The sequence below is a fragment of the Corylus avellana genome, chromosome ca4 (assembly GCF_901000735.1).
Source record: "Corylus avellana chromosome ca4, CavTom2PMs-1.0".
Classification (NCBI taxonomy): Eukaryota; Viridiplantae; Streptophyta; class Magnoliopsida; order Fagales; family Betulaceae; genus Corylus; species Corylus avellana.
Genome location: NC_081544.1, coordinates 21,790,713 through 21,806,155, shown reverse-complemented (window position 1 = coordinate 21,806,155; position 15,443 = coordinate 21,790,713). Strand labels below are relative to the sequence as shown.

Here is a 15,443-nt window from a genome sequence, read left to right as displayed (position 1 = left end):
AATAGTCTCTCTAACCAAGTGACCTCCTTCTCATCAATGGAATCAAATGAAAGGCCATCCAGCTTGGGCTACGAACTAGACTGTTCAATAAACAACCTTCCAAGAAATTGCATAATGTGTTCTCTGATCTCAATACGATGAAAAGTAATCGAGCCATTTACCTACAACGGTTCAATGAAGTTGTTTATCCTATTCAAGTTAGCCACTCAATGGAAAAACTTCGTGTATTTGTGCCCTCGACTTCTACCTCCAAGTCATCTCCTCCAAAATAGTAGCCCTCTTCAAATCACAAATAACTTTGTCCTTCCTCAACTTCTCTTTATCGAATAAAGCTCTGTCTTCCCCCAAGCCATCAAGAACTCGTAATTCATACAAGAGAAGCTTTTTCTATTTCTCCACATTACTAGACACTTGCTCATTCCAAACTCTTAGCTAGCTTTCCAGGCCTTAAGTTTGTGAGCCAAAATGAAGCTCGAGGAGCCTTGAAAATGATAAGTAGTCCACTTCTGTTTCACCCTGTCCACAAATCTTTCGGGCTTCAACCACATATTTTCGAACTTAAAATATCTTCAACCACTTTGAATGCCTCCATAGTCAAGAAGAATGGGAAAATGATCCAAGCAAAGTCTAAGCAACATCTTCTGAGAAAAATGAGGAGATTGGGTTTCCCAATTCGAAGAGACAATAAATCTATCAATTCTAAACCAAGAGGGGGATCCCAGTTGTTTGACCACGTAAAAGTCCCTCCTACAAGAGGAATATCCATGAGTACCTGATAAAAAATAAAACCCGAGAACTCCAATATTGAAGGACAAAAGGGGGCTTCACCCAATCTTTCACTAGGAAAACGAGTGACATTGAAGTCTTCTTCAATGCACCACGGCAAGTTCAATCAACTAAGCAAGCCACACAATTCCTCCCATCAGTACCTTCTATCACAATCGGGATTAGGCCCATAGACACTCGTAAAAACCCAAGAAAATCCATCTTCGACATTTCTAAAAGAGCATGCAATAATAAATTCCCCCACACACTTCAATTTTCTCCACCAACCTCCTATCCCGCATAAGAAAGATTCCATCGGAAGCCCTTCTAGAAGTTGAATAACATCAATCCACATGTTGCCATTCCCACAAAGTAAACACAACACTGCTGGAATTGAGCTCAAATTCAGATTCCTGCAAACAAATAACATCTTCCTTCTGCAGTTCGAGCAAGTTTCTTACTAACGCGTTTGTCTTCCTCATCCAACCCTTTCACAGTCCATGATAACAACTTCTTAGCCTTCATAAAGAACCAAACATAGTCCTCGCCTTAACTTTGCCTTTCGAGACATAGTTGACGGAACAAGATAATCTTTTTAATTCTCTATTCTCTTTGTTAACCATTCAGTTTGGAGCTAGAGGCCGACTCCTTCTGGGAATGGTTCACTTCAATGGTCGTAAGCAAGGCCATAAGCACCTCTTCAAAGCCCTCATGCGATAGCCCCACATGATGACAGATTTCCTTCACTTTCTGCAATACCCAAGCGAAGACTTTGCCCCTACATATTTCTCATTTGCAAACAGGGGGCAGGAATTCAAAGGAATGGGCTCCTCCCCAAAGAACACTTCCATATTCATGCAAGACAGGATTACATTAACAAGAGGATTGTGCTAATCTGCACCACCCACATCACACCCCACCCATCTCTGAGGAAACAATACATTTCCCCTTATCAACACTAACACTGCCCCCGCAACTCCTCAGAAAAGGTTGGTAAGGAAGAAAGAAAAAAGTATGGTGAAGGAACCCGCTTCCACCCTTTTACAACAATAGCCCACTCTGAATGGTGAGGAACTATGGCAACAACTAAACAGCCCATGCTAGAGGCAAGGATCTTCTTTGACACTACAAGAACTAACTTGGCCCTAATCATCATTTCTCAAGCAAAAAGTATGAACCACATTACCTTTGCAAGAACCAACTCACTGAACCAAACAAGGCAATCCTCTAGACCCACAAACGCTGCTGCCAACATCCAAAACAGAGAGCACAGGGTTGAGGAAGACCATTGTAGCCCCACCACCATCAAAATCTGAAGGAAAGGGGATAAACAGGTGCTGCGATTGAACATCTAGATGCTCCACCATGGACGAATGGCCTCCAATGAGCATAAATTCAGCATATGCGCTCCCCAAAAGAACTTGAGCATCTTATGCACCATGATCCATGACATCAAGGTTGCCAATGAATCCATTGGAGAACCATTGAGTTAAGCGGAGCTAGCGTCTGCTTAACCCGCATTCGTGCCCTCTTTACCTGATCTTGTACCCGGACCTTTACCAAAAGAAGAGGCCTCCCAAGCCCGCATTTTAATCACCCACTTAAGATAAGGCTTAAGTTGAATCGAGCATTTCATTTGATGGGGATATTGGCCTTTGTTTCTTTTAACCGCATGATGGGCCTTGTTTTGCGGAGTTGGGCTTTGGACAACAGTAGGTTATTTTAAAGCGGGAGGCACTCACTGAGTGAATGGGCTTCACTGTCACAAATTTGGCATGTTCCAAAATACTTAGCTACTCTGGCCCAATATATTTGAGGCCCTCATCCACTTTCGCAAGAACCTAGTCCACTTTCCCTTTCATTTCCTCCAGCTATCTCCTCAAACTTTGTAGGGCCCCACTGATACCCGCCGCAGCACCCTCTCAAACTACCACGCCTCCTACTACAACACAAAAGCAGAAAACAGTTGCTTCTGCAAGCCCTCCTCAAACATTGTCCTTCTGGACCAAAGGTATGGATGCAATGGTCCCTACCTGGCCTTCCATGTAGGACAAGGTACCCGATGTATTGTGCCCTTTGAGTAACCAGGACTGCCACAAACTACATCTTTACAACATTCTCTGCCATTTGCCCGCTCCACCATCACCACCAACACTTATGGGCACACTTGTGTCTACCCCACCCTACCTAACATCTCCGCATAGCCCGCCCTAACTAACATCTCCGCATAAGTCCTTATGTCAACACCTTCACCAGTGCCTTTTAAATTAACATCAAGCAGCCACCCATGTCAAACAACTGCAAAGCACCAACGGGTAAGTGTGGATACAGAACTTCGCTCCCGTTGCCAAAAGCGAAAAAAGCCTCAACCATTGTCAGCTTAGCAACACAACTCCTCCAACCCCTTCCTTCATGCACCTCCGAGATTACAACAAAGCCTCTCTGTCCACCACCCCCAAACTCTACCACTGCCAAATATTGGCCAGACCTATTAGAGCATCTTTGCGCTATGAAAGCCTTGCTCTCTACCCTCAACAATTTAATAAACTCAATTGACTCTTCTCCTTAGACCAACACCTCCACCATGTTGAACAACCATGCAACATTCACCTTACCCAAATACACTGCTCGGGATACCCCTCGGCTCCTTTCAACCAAATGTAAAGCTAACACCCCTTCAGCTACCAAAAGCTCAAAAGGCTTTGGCCTCCACATAAAACCAACTCAAGAAACCAATCTCAAATGACCAAAAACCATGGACTACCACCATGCCAACAACAAAGAAAAAACACTAAAGGAAAAAGACATCAGCACCCACCTACACGCGCCAACAAGAGAGAGATAGATATATATATATATATAGGGAGAGAGAGAGAGAGAGAGAGAGAGAGACATAGTTCTAAACTTTACTTTGTATTTATTTTTGTTTAGTGTTTGTATTGAATCATGATCCATATGCAGTTTGGGCTTGTATGCAAAGGGTTGGTATTGTGTGATAATCTTAATATACATTATTGCCCACTTCCTAATAGCATAAGTATTTAAGATTTCCCTTCTAACAGTTACTCCATATACTTGATACACATTGTTGGCCCAATTTCTAACTTTAGAATTCATAGTTTTAACCACAATATTAATTAGTGAGGTTTGACTAACAGGTCTTCGGTTTCAATCATGGAAACCACATTTGGTACTTTCTTCGATTATGCACGTATAAGAATTTTATTTGGTTCATGGTTATTGCAACGACCCAGAAAAAGCACTAGTCACATTTGCGCTATTACCCCAAAAGGACTAGTCAATTAGGAGTTTCCTTAGAATTCCTTATAAAACTCAGTTTCACCTAGTAACTACGCAACGTGGGACTTATCATTCATGCCTAGCTTTATAAACCACTCACTCTATGTGGGTTATTCTTCATCTTTCCAATATAGGACCGGGATGTTACAAACTCCTCTGGAGGGTGGTTGGTGCACTAAGGAGGTTTCGGGTTCCCATGGTGTGGGCTTATGGAAGCACATTCATCAAGGTTGGAATTTTTTTGCCAAAGGTATTCGTTATGAGGTGGGGGTGGGTTCAAAAGTTCGTTTTTGGCAGGATATTTGGTGTGGGGACTCCTCTTTGAAGCATGCTTTCCCGTCTTTGTTCAGCATAGCCAGACACAAAGAAACTGGGGTGAAGGATAACTTTATTTGGAGGAATGGGGTTGTCAAATGGAATGTCATTTTTGTGCGGTCAGTACAGGATTGGGAGATGGATTTGATTTCTTCTTTCTTTGACCGGTTGTACTCGTACAAGATATCCACAGGCTCTATGGATTGTATTCGATGGTCTTCGTCTAAGAAAGGCAATTTCGAGGTTAAGTCTCTCTTCAAGGCCTTGTCCAAATGTGACCATGAGGTGTTTCCTTGGAAGAGCATTTGGCGTACTAAGGTGCCTTTGCGAGTGGCTTTCTTCGGGTGGACCGCGGCCTTAGGCAATATTTTGACTCACAACACCCTGCGGAAGAGGAACCTAGTGGTAGTGGAATGGTGTTGTATGTGCAAGAAGAATGGAGAGTCGGTCGATCATCTTCTTCTCCATTGCAAGATCGCAAGTGTTCTTTGGCATACTATTTTTGATCGGTTTGGGCTGCTTTGGGTCATGCCTTGCAAGGTGAGGGGCTTGTTCGATTGCTGGTGGTCGGGAGAACGTTCTCGAAGCGCGGTAGTGTGGAAGATGATTCCTTTGTGTCTTATGTGGTGTATTTGGAATGAAAGGAATGCTAGATGCTTTGAGGACTCCACTAGGACTATAGAGGAATTGGCTCATTTTTTCTTCTTTACTTTGTATTCTTGGACGGCCACTTGGCTAGCTCCTATAGGGATTAGCTTCTCTGATTTCCTTTTTCATTTTTCTCCCTCTTAGGTGCTCTCTTTTATACTTCCCGTGTATGTGGGTTGCGCCCCTCTGCGCTCTTTTATATCATATTTACTTATCAAAAAAATTGTTACAAACTCCTCTTAAACTCCTGACGTCCTCGTCAGGGCCACGTCATGCAATACTCTAGTACCACATGGCCTAGCGTTACTAAGTAGCTTTGATGCCATTTGTAATGACCCACTAAAAAGCACTAGCCACATCTGCATTATCTCTAAAAAAACTAGTCAATTTGGAGCTTCCCTAAAATTCCTTATAAAGCCCAATTTCACCTAGTAACTAAGCAATGTAGGACTTGGCATTCGTAACTATCTTTATAAACCACCCACTCTATGTGAACTATTCATCATCTTCCCAATATGGGACCGGGGTGTTCTAGTTATAGGGTGGTGTTGCACTTGTTTCTTTTCTTTTTCTTTTTGGGAGGGGGTCAACATGTAATGTATGGCGCACTTTATATGTAACGGCCCCTTTCCAATAGCTTAAGTTTTTTAGACTAATGAATTTCAACAACAGGGAATTTTTGGCTTCAAAAACAATTTACACTTGGCGTCATTTAGAAAATTCATACCAAAGTTTGACTGTACAAGATTGCCAATGGAATTACACTTGAATCATTATCAGCTTGGGCCACCCACAACCTTTTAACAGTAGCTCCTGAAAGTACATGATAGAAGAAAACATTGTAGAAATAGATAAGGACATTTCAATAATTTAAGCAACAAAATATACTCCTTGATATTGAAACAAAAACACTGATCAAAGCTCAAGGAAGAAACATGTACAAATAGTTTTCATAAATTATGACACCACAAGATGACATTCTAAATGCTTACAAAAGTAGTAAACAAAATAACCGTTATTATTTATATCGGCATACATGGCATGATTAATAATTATACCTATCATGAACATTCTTTTATTCTTTTCTTGGAAAAAAAAAAATCAATCAATCACAATTTTTTTGAAACAATTTTGATGGCAGTTCATCAGCATTGTCCATGTTTCATGCCCACTATTGCTAGATCCAGCAACATAATTTATTCTGGAAAAAGGCCAAATCTCTACATTAAATATTACCTTGCAAATCTTCAGTACATCCATCTACATAACTTTCAGTCCCTGAGTATCTGATTGAAAGCAATGACCTTTCAAATTGTTACTTCACTTTTTTATCATTTACTATTTTTTGTCCACTCACCAACTAGAATTGTGAGAACTTTATGCAAACAGAAAATCAGATTTGCCGTGCATCTAGTTCATTTCTAGACACCTTTCTTCAATATTTTCATGGTACAGCAGACATAAGAAGAGTAGACTAAGGCCCAAATCCCACAATTTTGACATGATATGGTTCTCTGGAGATGCACTTTTGATCCATTTAGAAGCAAAGAAATGCTAGTCTTTCTAATCAGAAAATAAAGAAAAAAAACCGATCCATGATCCAAGAATAGTGTAATATTTTGGGTGTTTACAAATAAGATATAATAAGATTTTTCGGCTGAAAAGTTATTCAGAAGTATTACTTGATGATGGGCAGTACAGAAATAAATCTAGAATTACAGAACAAATTGAAATTTTGGAAAGAGAAAAAAAAGTAACAGAAATTGCCTGCCAATTCTGGACTGCTCATTGTATGACTAAAGATCCTGCCATAATTTGTACAATCCCATACTCGTAAGATCCCATCAGAATGAAGCACAAATAGAAGTTGTTTTCCATGCACCTCACATACTAGTAAGTCCTGCACGGCCCCTACAATCCTACCCCTGCACAAAAAATATTATCATACAACTTACAATACCATAACCAGCACTATAAATATCAATAATCAATTGAATGAAATCAGATTTCTTGCTTTCAAGAACAATAGAACAATTAAAAATAATAATAATAATAATAATAAAATTAGATAACAATAGAACAAATAATTTGACACTGCTTATGCCATAACCTATTGTTTCAAGAGTATCGGGGGTGTTCCTTTTTTACAAAATATAATTTTTTCGCGAGACATATAAATATGTGAAGTGGATACAGACAAGAATGAGCACATTTGTAAAGACGTGTAAACATCAAAAGTACCATAAACCAACAAAAGATATCGAGGCAAAATTTTATACTTATTTTATTACCTCATCCCTAAACTCAGGACCACCTACTTTGAAAGACATGAATGCATGGGGCAAATTTTTTTTTCATATGTAATCGAAATATCATTACAAGCGTAAAGCGCACCCAAATACACAGAAAGTAAACAAGAAAAAACACCTAGCTAACTAGCTAGCTAGAAGGAGAAAAAAGAACACGAAAATCATGATAACTAAACATCAAACAAGAAACAAATGCAGTTGTTCAAAGATAAAGAATATAGAAGAAAAAGACTTAAGCTCCTCTTATAGTCCTCAAAACTTCTATCACTATTTCCCTCCAAAAACACCACAAGACGCAAGATGACACTATCTTCCACACGGCAGCACTCCAAGTGGCACCAATAGTCCACCAACAAGCAAACAAGTCAACTACTCGGCTAGGCATAACCCAAGACAGCCCAACGCAATTGAAAAGAATATTCCATAAGGCACATGCAACCTCACAATGGAGAAGAAGATGGTCCACAGACTCCCAATTCTTCTTATACATACAACACCTATCAATCACAATGACATGTTGCTTCCTAAGAGTAACACCAATCTGAAAGTTAATGAAAGATGCTTGTTTAAATATTCTATTGGCGATTTGATTGAGAATGTGCAATGTGATGTCCTTCCTCTCAAAGTTTATCACATTATTTTTGTCATCTATGGTTATTTGATAGAAATGTTCAACACGACACTTATCAAAATGTACATTCATCCATGATGTGTTCAAGGGAAATCAAGCTTGTGCTAGCCAGAGATCCACCAATGACAAAGCTAAAGTAGATATCAGGTCCTTTTCTCATCAAAATGTGGATTCTCCGATGGATTATTGGGGCTTGGTTAGATATGAAGCATCCTCTGCAGAAGCGTAAGACTAGAGCAAAACCAAGAAACAAAGCCTTTTTTGGTCCAAGAACAAGAGTCAATGGTAGGTAATTAGGTCAATAGAATTTTATTTTCTTTTCTATTTGTGTTTCTCTAGAGTAGAGGGTATTTTCATAATTCTGTAATTGTTGGTTGTGAGCCACAGTTGTGGGCAATGGGTTTTATTTATAAATAGGTAAGTTTTATTTAGATTTTTTTTTTGATAAGTAAAAATTTATATCAAAAGCGCAGAGGGGCGCAACCCATATACACGAGAAGTATAAAAGAGAGCGCCTAAGAGGGAGAGAAATGAAAGAGGAAATCAGAGAAACTAATTACTAAAGGAACTAGCCAAGCGACTGTCCAAGAGTAAAGAGTAAAGAAGAAAAGATGAGTCAATTCCTCTATAGTCCTAGTAAAGTTCTCAAAACATCTAGCATTTCTTTCAATCCATATACACCACATAAGACATAGAGGGATCATCTTCCAAACTACCGCACTTCGAGCATGACCTCCCGACCACCAGCAATAGAACAAGTCCCTTACTCTGCAAGGCATAACCCAATGCAACCCAAACCGACTGAAAATAGTGTGCCAAAGAGCTCTTGCGGTTTCGCAATAGAGAAGAAGATGATCTACTGACTCTCCTGACTTTTTGCACATACAACACCACTCCACCACCACAAGGTTCCTCTTCCGCAGATTATCATGAGTTAAAATTTTGCCTAGGGCCGTAGTCCACCCAAAAAAAGCCACTCTCAAAGGCACCTTAGTGCACCAAATACTCTTCCAAGGAAACATCTCATGGCCAAAATTAGACAGGGCCTTGAAGAGCGACTTAACCTCAAACTTACCTTTCCTAGACGAGGCCTAGCACATACGATCCACCGTACCTACAGAGATCTTGCACGAATACAACCGCTCAAAAAAAGGAGCAACAAATCCATCTCCCAATCCTGAACATGTCGCACAAAAGTGACATTCCACTCTATAACCCCACTCCAAGTAAAATTGTCCTTCACCCAAGCTTCTTTGTGTCTAGCAATGCTGAACAAAGAAGGGAAGACTTGCTTCAACGGAGTTTCCCCACACCAAGTATCATGCCAAAAACGAACTTTCGAACCCACCCCACCTCAAACCGACAACCTTTGGCAAAGGAACTCCAACCTTGACGAATATGCTTCCACACACCCACACCATGAGAACACGAAACCTCCTTCGTGCACCACCTACCTTCCTGTTCTTCGTACTTGGCTTTGATAACCTTGCACCAAAAAGCCTCACTCTCGGCTTAGATTATGGACATGATGTGGGGGCTTTCGTCTAATCCAATAAGAAGAAGTTCCAGTCATAATAGGAAAAGTTTTTTTTATATAACTAATTGGCCCCAAGGGAAAGGAGATTCAAACTAGTGACTTCCGTTTCATAAGGCATACTCCCAACCGATTCAGCTACCCCTTGAGATTAGTTCTATTAGGAAACGTTAAGAACTAGAGTCTATATAAAGGTCCCTTTGTACTCAAATAATTCAGAGCTGATTAATAGAAAAAATTAATTGTTTTGGTTTATGTAAAGCTTGTTTGACTAGAGTGCTTCCTAGTCTTCTTTTCCTTTCATGGATGGATGTCATTCATGTCCGTATGCAGCTTCTGGACAGATTCAACCTCAGCTTCTACTCATCTCTTCTGCAACCTCAATTCAAATTCTTTCCTTCGCCCTATCAAAACCCTCAAACCCTGCACATATTTCCTAGTCTTTAGCCACCAATCAACCAAAGAAACAAACCCTAACATTCCAAATTTTACTACTATCTGTCCAACACCATGTAAGCCCTCTGAACTCACGGAAACAAGAGGACTAAACATTTAAAGCACCGCGTGCTACTCTCTTAATATTCAGCCATATTGAATCGCTAGCCAAATTCTCTTACAAGAACTGAAATCTTAAAATAAGCATCTCAAACTGAAAATTAATGCTTAGAAAGAGTATGGACACACTATAACACCTCAATCTCATATTGGAAAGAGATGAATAACTCACACAAAGTGGGTAATTTATAAGAGATGGTCATGAATGTTAAGACCCACATTGCCTAGTTACTAAGTGAAACTGCGATTTATAATAAATTTTAGGGAAGCTCCAAATTGACTAGTCATTTTGGGATGATAGCGCAAATGTGGCTAGCGTTTTTTCATGTGTCGTTATACACACACTGCCTATGAGGAAATCATCTTGACAGTAATCTTACTGGCCAAAAGAAAATTTGTTCAATGACCCCAATTGCCATTGCCATTCTTCAACACGGATAAATATATTTTTCATAACCCCTTTATCAAACAAAGCTCTCTAAGGTTGAGACAGCACATTAATGCACGAAGCGATCAAATCCACATAGTGAATCACACTAATTTGGTAGATATGTGAAATTTCAGTGGCATATAAATTGTTTCTCACCTTTGCAATAACAACTTCTCCATGACTTACACGAAAATATGTTTTAGAACAAGAAATTATCTTGAATAAATTACTAGAAATTGGGTAGAAGATGAGTACCTTGAGATGATACCCCACAAACGACCAATTCCTGAATCATCCCGCAGTTCATGCACAAAACCTAAGGGGGAAAAAAGTTATGAATTATGAAAAATTGCAAAATAAGATTAGCAAGTTGCAAAAAGCAGGATTACGAATAGAAAAATAACATCATCAAAGCAAGATTCCCCAGCCATTAAGCTTAAGCCAAGCATATAATATAATGACTAATAGGCCAGACAAGAAGTAATCAGGGAAATGGAGAAGAAATTTTAACATATTAGAACTTGTTTAAGAGTTATATGAGACCACAACCGATTGCTATGGCTTATTGTAACAACCCAGGGAAAAGCGCTAGCCACATCTGCGCTATAACCACAAAATGACTAGTCAATTTTGAGTTTTCTTAAAATTTCTTGTAAAGCCCAGTTTCACCTAATAACTCAACAATATGGGACTTAGTACTCAATGCACTCATGAACTATATTTATAAATCACACTCTATATGGATTGCTCCTCATCTTCTCAATATGGGACTAGGGTATTACAAACTCTCCCCTCTTAAACTCCTGACATTCACATCAAGGACCATGTCATGCAATGATCAAGTACCAAATGGCATTACTAGGTAGTTTTGATACCATTTGTAACGACTTAAGAAAAAGCGTTAGTCATATCTGCTCTATCACCCCAAAATGACTAAACCCCTGACGTCCCCGTCAAGGGTCATGTCATGCAATGCTCAAGTACTACATAGCATTACTAGGTGGCTCTAATACTATTTGTAACGACTTAGGAATAAACACTAGTCATATTTGCTCTATCACCACAAAAAGACTAGTCATCCGTGGTTATAACGCATATATGGCCAGCGTTTTTCACTTAATCATTACAAATGGTATCAAAGTCACCTAGCAATGCGCCATGTGGTACTGTCAAAACCGCATAACATATCCCTGACAAGGACATCGAGAGTTTAGAAGGGGGAGTTTATAACACTCCAATCCCATATTGAGAAGAGGAGTTGCCCACATAGAGTGGGTGGTTTATAGAGAGATGTTCATGGGTGCTAAGTTCCACAATGCTTACTTACGAAGTGAAACTATGCTTTATAAGTAATTCTATGAAAACTACAAATTGACTAATCCTTTTGGGGTAATAACGGATATGTGGCTAGCATTTTTCCTTAGTTCGTTACACTTACAAGGCACTATAACACTAATATCACCTCAATCATTCAGCAAACCAAGCAAACTCGCATGAAATGCAGTGAGAAAAAAGACAGTGTACCCAATTTTTTGAAAGAAAAAAAACAAAAACAAAACAAACAAACAAACAAAAAACAGGATAAAACATGTTAGCAGTTGTAGATAGAGTAATGTAGGTGGAACTGAAGTTCTACTGATACCAGGAGCACTCTGGTCAAGTATGCCAAGTTGGAAGCAACTAACAGATCCATCATTGAACCCAACTGCAAAACATCCTGCAGTTGCTGCTACAGTTGTTATCGCTCCGTGATTGGAATAAGTGTGAACATCAAACTCTATAAGCTCATCTGATGGGAAAACGGAGCTGGAAGCATAAGTAGAAATGTTTCTGAGTTTGAGAAGATAAACGACTCCCGAGACGGTCAATGCATATAGCAAGTAGGGGTGCCTAGCAGAGTAAGTAATCTGCATGCATACGAAATAAAATACATTTATTTTTTAGGATAAACTGAAGAAAATATAATTTTGAGGGAAAACACAAGACAACCAAAAGGAGTGTTCAAAAAGAGAGATTCGGCATGAACTATAGCGGGCAAATTCACCTGATTTTGGCAGACAAAAGCGAAGGGAGAGAGCGCGTCTGGGAAAGTGATTCGCAGTCCCACCATGGGAAATTCTTTATTAGCAGAGAGCTCAAGCAATTCGAGGGCATGAGGAAGGGCCTTGTGAATTTTCCTGTCGCAGTTGCAGGAGGAGTTAGTAGAAGTTGTCCGGTGGATGTTCTGCGCCAATGAAAATGCAATTTGGGAAACTACAAAAACAACACAGAGAGAGCGAAAGAGAGAGTACCAAATGAGATGGATAGAAGAATCTTTAACGCCGGAGGAAGAGGCGTAATCCTCGGTCAGAGGCGCGAAAGGCGGTGAAGAAGCAACGGCGGAGGAGGAAGAAGAAGAAAAAGAAGGTACGGACACCTCGACCCATTTGACGGAGTCGCTGCCGATGATTGGAACTTCCATCCCCCCCAGCGTCGACCCGATTCCCATCTTCAAATTTAATACCGGAAAAACCCTAGTCTTTTTCGTCCAGGGTTTATTTAAACACGACACAAGCCCGCCTGACCAATACCAGTTACAGCTGCTTAAGTTTATTGGGAGTGATCTTTTTTGCAGCACTGCCACAGGCCTGGCAAAACAGGTAACCGGCGAATAAACGGGTACTCATTTATAATATGCATGTAATTATTTTTTTATAATGTCTAGAATAATTTTATTATAAAAATAAATGTATAGGATAAATGGGACGTAAATAAATTATGTCAGGTACCTATTTTGCCAGTCTCCAACTTCAGCCGGGATCAGGATCCCTTTAAAAAAAATTTGTAGATTATTAAATTATGAAATTATCAAAACGCTCGGAACTAATTTTCCTTTTAAAAGGCTTTTTATTCAATTTTGTATTAAGGATTTATTTGGGATTGCATTTGAAGAGCTTAAAAGTACATTTAACACTCAAAAAGTTCGTTTAAAAAATATATATATATTGTGGTTTGGTAAAAAAATTAAAAGCGCTTTTAAGGGTTCAAAAACCTAAAAATTGTCAAAATACACTTTTGACAAAAGTTTAAAAATGAAGTTTTTGCCAAAAAACGTTTTTTTTTACTTAAAAGTCATATTTCTCAAACGTAATCCCAAACAAGTTTTAAGTATTAACCTTTTTTCTTTAGAAGATAAAAAGATAGTTTTTTTTATCAAAATGTTTGTACAACTTAAAAGTAAGAACGTGATGAAATTAAATATACTCAATTTTTAACTATAATATACCATTTTTTGATGTGTTATTTTTTACGTCTTTTGGTGTATAAAAACAGCTTAAATTCGGTAATTTGATCATCTACAATTTCTTTAAAATTTTATAGAATTTTCATCTTTATAATTGCACACTCAGTGAGTCTTCAAACATCCAACAATTTGTTTTTTCATCATATTTCATTACAAATCACTCTTTATGACTTTTTTTTTAATTTTTTTTTTTCTTTAAGTCTTATTATTTCAAGTTCTTAGATCAATTGATAAGTCATTTTATATCTAATAAGTGACAAAAAAAAAAATTATCACTTATTAGATGTAAGTCATTCTTTAAGTTTTGATTGAAATATTAAATCATATAAAAAGATTTGTATGAGGTATGAGATTTTACGATTGAGATTCTTGATAAATATGGGTTGGTTTGATAAAAAGATTTTAAAGATTACTTTTTACATTTTCTGATAAAAAAAAAATATTATAAAGATTAAGTTTATTTTTCAGTTGAGTATAATGTCGTTATTTGTGACTTTTTGTTTTGTCTCCGACGTATAATGTCTCTAGTGATTGTAAGCAATATTTGTTTATTAGAATATAAATTAAATTATTAAATTAATTATATTTTTAAGTATAAATGTCTTGAATTTGAACACTATCTCCCTTAATTCACTCTTTATTTTCAGTTAAATAAGTTACGTATTAAGCTTGGTTCATATGTGAAATCATAGTGTCAGAATATAAAATCAAATTATTAAGTTAACAATTTCGTCTCAAGTTCAATTTTTGGAAATGATTTAACAATACTAAGTATCGCACGTGATGGAAAAGGATTCAAAACAAGGTAATTGTACCAGGCGACAATTCTCCACATAGGAAGAGCATAAATGCACGTGGATGCTCATAAGCTTCAGGTCAAAGTACAAACACTAAAAACAGAGTACATAACATGAACATAGATCACTACAGGTACAGAGTAACTGTTCCATCATCCATGGATAGAACAGTGACAGACAAGAAAGGCAACGACACTACTGCACTCTTATTTCTGCATATAAATAACCAAACAAACATGCTATGCACTCAGTTAGCGGTTGGGGGCTTGTGGGGTGATGACTTGTGAGAGGGACTTGGCGGCTTCTTTTCGGGTGCGGTTGGAGGCTTCAACTTTCGAGGTGCCTTGTGGGAGTCTTTGGCATCCTCCACTGAAGGGTGTCCAGGGTGGTGGTGGTGATCATGAGGATGTGGCTTCTCTCCCTTACTTGTGGGACCTTTTCCATCCAAATTTGGTGAATTTTTTTGAAGGGAAGACGACTCCTCTAGCAAATGGCGTCCAGGGTGATGCTTGTGTGGTGGCTTGTGCTCCGATGGAGGCTTCTCTCCTTTGCCCTTGGGACCTTTTCCATCCAAACTCGGTGAGTTTTTTTCAAGGGAAGACGACTCCTCTAGCAAATGGCGTCCCGGGTGATGCTTGTGCGGTGGCTTGTGCTCCGGCGGAGGCTTCTCTCCTTTGCCCTTGGGACCTTTTCCATCCAAACTCGGTGAGTTTTTTTCAAGGGAAGATGACTCCTCTAACAAATGGCTTCCGGGGTGATGCTTATGTGGTGGCTTGTGCTCCGTCGGAGGCTTCTCTCCCTTGCCCTTGGGACCTTTTCCATCCAAACTCGGTGAGTTTTTTTCAAGGGAAGATGACTCCTCTAACAAATGGCTTC

General features: G+C 38.9%; 2 protein-coding genes across 3 annotated transcripts in view; both read right to left on the bottom strand.

The window, feature by feature from the left end:
• LOC132177187 (nuclear pore complex protein NUP160) overlaps nucleotides 1–13,069 on the bottom strand; it is a 37,193-nt gene extending 24,124 nt beyond the window's left edge. For both annotated transcript variants that reach the window (XM_059589433.1, XM_059589434.1), the window contains exons 1-6: nucleotides 12,779–13,069; nucleotides 12,532–12,664; nucleotides 12,130–12,394; nucleotides 10,743–10,803; nucleotides 6,796–6,953; nucleotides 5,756–5,841 (exon numbers count right to left, since the gene is read on the bottom strand). In XM_059589433.1, coding sequence (XP_059445416.1) covers nucleotides 5,756–5,841; nucleotides 6,796–6,953; nucleotides 10,743–10,803; nucleotides 12,130–12,394; nucleotides 12,532–12,664; nucleotides 12,779–12,975 — 900 coding nt within the window. In that variant the 5' untranslated portion in view covers nucleotides 12,976–13,069. The remainder of the gene's footprint in view (nucleotides 1–5,755; nucleotides 5,842–6,795; nucleotides 6,954–10,742; nucleotides 10,804–12,129; nucleotides 12,395–12,531; nucleotides 12,665–12,778) is intronic.
• A 1,535-nt stretch (nucleotides 13,070–14,604) lies between these two features.
• LOC132178219 (early nodule-specific protein 2-like) overlaps nucleotides 14,605–15,443 on the bottom strand; it is a 4,381-nt gene continuing 3,542 nt past the window's right edge. The window contains exon 2 of the mRNA XM_059590666.1: nucleotides 14,605–15,439. Within this exon, the coding sequence (XP_059446649.1) occupies nucleotides 14,815–15,439 (625 nt within the window). The 3' untranslated portion in view covers nucleotides 14,605–14,814. The remainder of the gene's footprint in view (nucleotides 15,440–15,443) is intronic.